This window comes from Hippocampus comes, unplaced genomic scaffold (assembly GCF_001891065.2).
Source record: "Hippocampus comes isolate QL1 unplaced genomic scaffold, H_comes_QL1_v1.1 scaffold174, whole genome shotgun sequence".
Taxonomy (NCBI): Eukaryota; Metazoa; Chordata; class Actinopteri; order Syngnathiformes; family Syngnathidae; genus Hippocampus; species Hippocampus comes.
In genome coordinates, this window is record NW_017805983.1 from 9,638,874 (window position 1) to 9,647,838 (window position 8,965).

Below are 8,965 nucleotides of genomic sequence, written 5' to 3' on the forward strand. Positions count from 1 at the left end.
CACTTATATTATATAGATATATATGTATGTGTGTGTTTGTATATATATATATATATATATATATATATATATATAAAATATGTGACAGAAACACGTTTCCAGTTGAATGTGGAAATTGCTGTATCCTTCATTTGTTAAATGCTAAATCATTTGAGATGCAGCGAACAGGCATTAAGTGACAGCAGCATTACGCATGTAGTCATAAATACATGCATGCGCCTTGGGAGAATTTAGTGCAAAAGTTTAGGGTGGGCATTTGCTCTTTTGACCGCATAAAACTTATTTTTAGTTTTTTTTTTTTAAATTAGAGTATCATTAGAAAACTGAAATAAACTGAATGCAATGAACTGTGTGGTTGTAATAATGTGTCCTATGGAGCATTACTGTACTCAGTATATACAGTATACCATAAAAGTAGTTATCGGGTGAAAGTGTTTATTATTTTACACATGAAGTTGTCCTGTGCCGAGTTCCGTAATACTGCGCTCAGAAATGCACTTTTCACTTCATAAAATGAAATGGGACCAGATGGTAGGAGACTAGTCAACCCCAGCCTTAAGTGTCTCCAAGTATGTAGGGAAAAATTAAGTTAAAAACTACTTCCTGTTTTACAAAAAATGAGTGTTGAAACTGCTGAAAAAGATGTAACGGACCCTAAATTGTCGCTATTAGTAAAATTTTAAAAGGGCTTTTACACCCAACTTTTCTGAGGCGGTGTTTGTCTTACCGAGCATCTTGCTGAGCACAGCGTTGTGAAGGTCTGGGTTCTGCAAGGCGAGTCGCTTCCTCTCATCTTTTGCCCATACCATGAAGGCATTCATGGGCCTACGGATCCTTTGCTCGCCCCCCACACCCTTGCCATTGCCCGAGCCTCCCGCCAGATCTGGACTCAGGCCCCCTTCTGTGGCGAGCCCCCTGGGCTCTGCTCTCCTGGTGCCTCCGTGGTCACTGGGAGAGCTGCAGTCTCCGGAGATGTTCTGCTCAAACCCCATTTCAAGATCAGAAGCAGGACTTGGGGTCCTTGAGGCCCACGTCGGACTCACGAGAGACACCTGGCCGGGATGCAGCAGAGCCCCCCGAGACAAGCTGGTCTCGGTTAAATTCATTCCAGAACTGCTCTTGCTGACTACTTTGATTTTAGTCCAAGTGGAATTCTGCAAACGTCTGTCTCAGTTTGTTGGGTTGCAAAGTTTCAGGGATAAGCACACACGCTTTCAGATGAAGGGGAGACGGATCGGGAGAGTGTGATGGATTTGGACCACAAATCCTGAGTACAAACATGGAGATCCGACAGGGGCGGGACAATGGGACAGAAACCAAAATATTCCTCAGAAGATATTCCACCAAGTCTCTGCTTTTCCCACTGCCTTCGTTTTGGAGCGACTGGTTTGCTGGTTCTGAGCTGTCTGACTCACTGGCTCGCATCTGTCCTTCCCGCTCGGAACTTTGAGAACTTGTGGCCAGAGTTCACCGACCCACGCTGAGCATATTTTTATATATGCATATGTGTATTCGCAGAGGAGCGCGCGCGCGCACACACACACACACACACACACACACACACACACACACACACACACACACACACACACACACACACACACACACACACACACACACACACACACACACAAGGCCAATGACACGCAGTCATAGATGTGAATTTAACCAATGAGATGCCAGGAAACAGTGAGGGGAGGGGACCTGTGTGAGCGTGAGTGTGTGTGTGTGTGTGTGTGTGTGTGTGTGTGTGTGTGTGTGTGAGGAAACAGTGGTGGTCACAGAGGAGGAAAAGAGGGGGAGGCAAAGTTTTTAGGACCACCAGTACCCCCTTTCTTCTGAGCACCCCCCCCCAATCCCACGCCCTGCTTTTCTCCATCCCTCACACACACACACACATACACACACACACACACACACACACACACACACACACACACACACACACACACACACACACACCACACATGCGCATATTCACGCACACATTTACGCACACCCTGCCCGCTGTACAGGGAAGATGTAATCAGAGAGGTTCCATTGTTTGTGCCCAAACGAGAATTGACCGTGCCTCACACACTTCAGTACACACATTCAAGACACACACAAACATTAGAAACGTTAGTGCGCGCACATACACACGCACACACGCACACGCACACACACACACACACACACACACACACACACACACACTCTCACGGATGTATGTGCCTGCAGTGGAATCTGTCAAACGCCTTTGAAGTAGTATGATTTAGAATTCAACCAGCACTTATGCCATTGAAGTATGCCTGTAAAAAAAGCCAGAACATGATGACTAAGAAACCACTTGATGTACTTTCTATGACTAATTTTGAAATCAGATGTCTAGGATAATAGTTTGTTCGACTATTTTCAAGAAAATGGGATTGGCAACAAAGAAAAAAAAGAAGCTCGCAATAGCTCAGTTATTTTTCATTCCATGTGGCAATTTATAAAATTGGGACAGATTGGTTTGAATCATTGGAGTCGACACACATGATTTGCTTTCAGGGGCCACAAAACATGATGCGGCAGGCCAAATCTGGCCCCCTGGCCTTGAGGATGAAAACGGTGCACAATTTTATTTGAGTTTTTTGCTCTGGTTTTTATGTGTTTTATGGATCAAAACACAAAAAGGATTCAAGTCATGGAAAAGACACCAAAGTGTGAGGTCACTTATTTGTGCAGTTAGGAATGTTGGACTGATTGTTAAACCACTGCCTGTGCAGTGATAACGGTTTTCTAACGGTGACAATTCGATATTTAGATCATCTATATCCATTTTTGCCAATCTTGTATCAAGTACCTGAGTGTGATTTCATACTTGTGTTAAAGTACTTTCACGGAAAATAATTTTGAATACCTCATAGCATACTACTTGAGTAAAATTATTAAAGTAGTTGCTGTACTCAAAGTATCATTCGTAATTTTCTGCTCATGAATGTATTTCAGTAAAGGGGGGAGTGTAAAGTGTTTTTTTTTTCTTTTTCAAAGTAAGTGTTTGGAATTTTAATTCTGCTTGAATTAACTTCAGTAGTGTAAAGATCTGCGTGTTGGCTCATGAGTGACGTGAACACACATTCGCCTGACGGCGTGACTTCAAAGGATTCATAAAATTTGGAGTCATCTCCCAGGTTAGATGAGAACATTTTTAATACCATTATTTCCCTCACTTTAGGCAGGCATAAGATGCACTTGATCCTGAATGCTGACTCCGATGTACGAAAAAAAAATCCCCGTAAATACTCTCATGCACTCTGTATTGAAGCATGAATCGACAGTGCGTGTGTGTGTGCGTGACTGAGGCTTGCGCATAACAGCAGGCGTTATTACGTTATTTGTAGATGGCATTCTCACTTCTGCTGCCTCCACCTGTCTTTGTTGCTGGCTCACAACCTAGTAAAAAGATAATGACGTTTTCAAGCACAATGTCTCTGCTGCATTGTTGCTGACGCTCACGCGGGTTCTTCAGAAAACGTTGAGGGTCAAGTGCATGGCAGAGCGGCGGTGGAGGCCAACAAAGGCTTTGCTGCTACAAATCCGCTGAGATGAAGGTATCAAACCACCTGTTCTGCAAGCGTAAACAAGTCGGTATCTTCGACGTGAGTCTTCCACTGCCAGTCAGATTAAACGAAAGCCACCGGGATACAGCTCGGCCTCACTGACCCGAATCGTCTGACGTGTCAAATTTTTGAACACACAGCAACTAAGACGGGAGGACGTCATCTTGAACCGGATCAGGACAGAGGACCGGAGTTCATAGCTTAGATATGAGAGGCATCTTAAGAACATGACTAACTCAAATGTAAAGCTGGGACCGGGAGTTGGGGACATCTTTCTCAATTTCTTTTTGCCGAATTGTTTTTTTTTTAGTTGTCATCATATGTAAGTCCTTGATGTAGGCAGAATGTAGATTCAGGGAAAAAGTTCAGTCTACAGTGAGACATGTAAAGTGGAACACAAATCCAATCCAGGATGCTGATTAACCTCCAATTCGTTCATACTCCATATGAGATTTTGGAAAATGACCACTCCACAGATGACTTAAAAACAATTAGGTTTGTCGTTACTTATCAAAAGTACTTGTTTAAATGGCGTGCATTCATCCAGCGCTTTGTCTACACCACATTGCTGCATTTTCTGCGATTCTACAGTTAATAATGTAAGCGTTCTGGCATGAATGACTCCGTGGGATGCCAGCAACACTTTTACAGAACTCGGCACCTGATCATTTTGATCTTTCCGCGCGGTAATGCACCCATGCCACTCAATTCTATGTGTAGGATGTCTTTTCACCACAACTTTTGAACCCAAAGGCTCAGGTGCACCACTTGTTGAGCCGCCTTGACCTGCCCTCTACATGTAGGGCTACTCGGACCAATGTGGCATGTGGCACCACAGCACCGTTTATTGACACTATGGTATATTGCTCCTAATTGTGGCCAATTCTGGAATTCACTAATTTAAAAAACTATTTTAGAAAGGCTGTTTTGAGTTGTCTGGAGACTATTTTCTCTCCGTTGAATCAAGCTTCCGCTGTATAAAAATACACACACACAGATACATAGATATGTGTTACATGACACTGAACATTTCCAAATGTTTCTTTTAAGTCATTAGGAGACCATTCAAGTTGAACAGGGCAGGATATGTTAACATCTCTGCCGTGGATTGTCCCCCCCACCCTTCACCACAATGAAATGACAAATATGTGCACACGCACGCACACACATGGCTCCAGGGGGTGCTGCAGTGGCGTCTCGGAGCCTCCTGCTTGACCACCAGGAGGAAGTACCCCTCCTAACTGCCCCTGTCCAATGTGTGTGTGTGTGTGTGTGTGTGTGTGTGTGTGTGTGTGTGTGTGTGTGTGTGTGTGTGTGTGTGTGTGTGTCAGAGTGAGGGGAGTGAATGAACATAAAGGCTTCTTTTTGAGGCATCACTGTCCTCTTTGACGCCTTTTCACAAACAAAGTCTCAGCATTTCACGTGGACACAAGGTGATTTTTTTTCTCTCAGAGAAATCGGCACAGCCATCCCTAAAAACACACAACAGGAAATTTTAAAAGTGAATATAACAATACCGGCGGCACGGTGGGCGATTGATTACTGGTTACTATGTTTGCCTCGCAGTGCAGAGGTGCAGGGTTCGAGTCCATCGCTTGCCTTCCTGTGTGGTGTTTGCATGTTCTCACCGTGCCTACGTGGGTTTTCTCCGGGTACTCCGGTTTCCTCCCATATTCCAAAAACATGCATGGCAGGAGCCAGAATTGAACCCTTCACCTCTGCACTGTTAAGTCGACGCGCTAACCAGTCGACCACTATGTCATGTTTCTTGCCAAAATCTGCACCACAAGTGGCAAATTGCCTTCACTTTTGATCACGAGCATTGTTACCAAAGCCTAAAAAGAACAATAATTGAATAATCTACACCCAAAATTAATTTTCCATCAAATATTTATGGTTCATAATATAACGAGGCATCCAGACATTCACACAGTTTTGGTCACCACGGCCCTCTGAGGGAAACGCTCATTCCAATGTTTCCCACAACAAATGCTAGTTTGACACCCCTGCTTTACTGGGTGTCCAGGTACAAACAAACGTCATCTGTTTCTTATATCAGGACAAGACAGACTTTATAACTTCTTGTGTTGAGACAAACGTCTTTGTGTGTGTGTGTGTTTGCGTGAGAGATGTAACCAATCCTTTGCGTCAAGGAAATTTGGCGTGGACTGTAGACTTGGTGGCTAGGTAGGAGACAGAATCGAGGAGGGAGGACGAAGCAAAAAGCCAACAAGTGCTGATACAACACACACCCCCGCCCACCCTTACACACACGCACACGCACACACGGACGTAGCGACACAATGGCATCGCCAAGCGGGCGTGTTTACTTGTGTGAGTGTGAACGTGTTTATGTGTGGGAGAGGTCATGTTCACACACACGTCTATTTTTGAATGCACTGTGGGAGGGAAGTGTGTGATGATGATGGATGGGGACACGCATACACGCACACATGCTTCCAACACAGGTCGCCACGGGAATCCCCCGATACTATCACCCAGTGACACTTGCACATTGTTCTACAGTGGAACCTCCTACACTCGTGTGCAAGTGTAAAAATAAGTTAACCGCTGTATGACAAAAACTAGACTAACTGACTAAGTCAAACTGTTTCCACTTGAGAGTCGGGAGACGTTTGTATCACGATACTGTCGCCTGCCAGTGTTTTATAGGTACTGATGTGTGTTGCTTGTATCCCTGTTGGCACATCTTGTGGTTTGTGGCTTGTCAGCAAGCATGTCCGCAGCACTTTGGGCACTGAGCAAAATTAAAAGAGTCAGCATAAAAGCATTTCAAATTGTTGGAGGCTCTTTTTATGATAGGTAATTTAATTCTGTAAGTTAAGCACACTGAGTCTTTAGCTACCACTAAAGCTTACCTGTTCATGTTTGCAGGACATTTTGGACAGTTGTGTGCTTGTAACTTTGTGGGAACGGTTTTGAGGAAAACCCTTTTTTTTTTTTTTATTCCAGCATGACTGTGGCTCAATGTAACACACAAAGCAAGGCCCATCAAGGCACAGTGTAAAACCCAAACCAGAAACTCTCTGTGACCTAAGTGACCTGCAAAAAAAAAAAAAAAAGGGCCCTTTGGTAAACACAAAACTATTAACGTACTCGATGGATGGCAACAGGTTAGTTGTAGCATCTGCCATCTACTATAGTGGAGGTCTGCCTGTCACTATATGTTGTTGGCATAGAGCACAGGTGTCAAAGTCAAGGCCCGGGGGCCAGATCTGGCCCACCACATCATTTTATGTGGCCCGCGAGAGCAAATCAAGCAGGTGAACTTCCTTGATGCTTGCTAAAAATCTGTACCAAAATTTCAAATTGTCAGATGTAATAAATAATCATGTTGTGATATTGCAAGCATTTTCTTGTCACGTTATTGCAGTAACTTGAACATCAGTTGAACAAACTACTATCCTTGACTTTTGATTTTAAAACGTGTTAGGTATTAATTGTGTCCTGTGTATGAAATAATACGAGAAGGTGATTAAAAATATATATGATTTCAGTCATTTTGGCCCTCCCAGGCTCAACTGTGACTGCCATGTGACCCGCGACAAAAATGAGCTTGACACCCCTGGCATAGAGAGATACAAAGATAGCAATGGCAAAGATACATGATTTGTTAGTAACTAGAGAATAATATTGAGACAGTCACTGAAATTGGATCATTTGTTCCAGCACACCTGATAAACAGCGCAACACTGCTGAGGAATTTCTGCTTTCGACAAAATTCTACGCCTACTTACATCACAAACTGTTGTCGTAGCAAATGTCTCATTGTATCAACGTCTTATCTTTGTTAAACTTCTGTGAGGAAATACGTTGCGACTCTTTTGTATTGAACACAGATCAACGTCACGAGGATCGAGTAGCTCACGTACGCATCGAAACGGCGGCGGCGGGCGTGTCAAATTTCACGTATTTGCTCTTTTGTTTCTCAGGCAAACCGCAGCCTGTTTAGTCTGCACATGTCCACTTATCGTTTATTTCACCAACTTTCTGCTCTCGATTGGACTTTTTGTAAACTCCCTACATTTCTCACTCCTGTTTGGTTTCCGCCGCCACACGAATATCTGTGGCCCATCGAGCAAGCGTTTCCGAACAAGAAGAGAAAGTGGGATTGGAGCGAGCAAGAGGAGGAGGTGGGAGACGCTGGATTATTGTTCGCTACTACGACAGCAGCAGGCGAGGAGGTCAAGTGTTTTTGTTTGTTTTTTTTTTCTCTCTTTGTGGTGTGCCAGTCAAGTCTATTTTTTTTTCTTTTGTGGCCAGCCTGTGAGAATTGTTGAACGAGATGGAGTGATTCCTCAAGTCAATGCTATCGGACTGAGACACACTCAAACAGTGGTGCGGGCTGCAGTGGACACCGGGGAGCAGAACGAGGTTACTTAAGGATCGGGAAGCTGCAAGGAACTTCATTCGGACAACACAGGAGAGAGACCCAATCTTGTGTTCTACAGCCTTTACTGATCAACTATACTTTTTATTCTTTACACGAGAACCGCTAAGGGTCAAACATAATTTCATGTTAACTAGACGACCTCCGATATTTTTGTATTGCATTAGAATTTTTTTCCCCCGCAGGAAGTAGAAGGCATAGAAATAATCTTTTCCAGAGGGAAACTTTTGACATCATACAATGTTTCTTAACTCAAAAGGGCAGTTTTAAGCTACATTTTGGCATTCAAATTTCATCATACAAAAACACGTGATAGCAAGTACACATTCTTAACATTTATGAAGGGGAGTCATGTCACAGATGCACCCAACACATCAACCCACAACCGTTTTCTATCACACAAGTGTAAAAAGAACTTTGTCTTACGGGGTTGTTCACACTTTGGATTTCTGCTCTGCTTGGCACTTTAAATGTGAATCTTACTCTGGCGACGCCGCTACTTTTTGCAGGTTTATCTGTACAAAATTGCAAGTTAAAAAAAAGCCACATAAGTTTGAATTGTGAATTTGAAGTAGGTTGCATTCTCAATTGTAAGCTCAATCGGCGGTGTTTGACGATATTTTCCATGCAATTTATTCAATGTAACCCACCATCTTAACATTTCAAAACACTGAAAACGGCAGCTGGCCATAAATAAAATCAAACATAAAATACAAAAAAAATAATGATAACACTAATAAAAGCAATCATAATCATAAAAAAATCATGTTTTTGGATTCCAGAAATACAAATAATTACAAACTAGAATCTATGAATAACGAAGGCAACTACGGAATGTATCACGAGGTCTAGAAAACACCAAACAGCGAACAAAGTCAATAATCCGACAAGAGAGTAACAGAAGGCAGAGTCTTTAAATACAGGGCTAATGATGAGAGGCAAGAGGTGCGCCAATTGGAGGGAAACGGCT

The 8,965-nt window shown here is 43.2% G+C and overlaps 1 protein-coding gene across 1 annotated transcript in view; it reads right to left on the minus strand.

Moving 5' to 3' along the window:
• The window catches only part of sox18 (SRY-box transcription factor 18), a 7,516-nt gene extending 5,995 nt beyond the window's left edge, over positions 1–1,521 (minus strand). Inside the window, exon 1 of the mRNA XM_019891632.1 lies at positions 728–1,521. Coding sequence (XP_019747191.1) covers positions 728–1,106 — 379 coding nt within the window. The 5' untranslated portion in view covers positions 1,107–1,521. The remainder of the gene's footprint in view (positions 1–727) is intronic.
• Between the last annotated feature and the right edge of the window lie 7,444 nt (positions 1,522–8,965).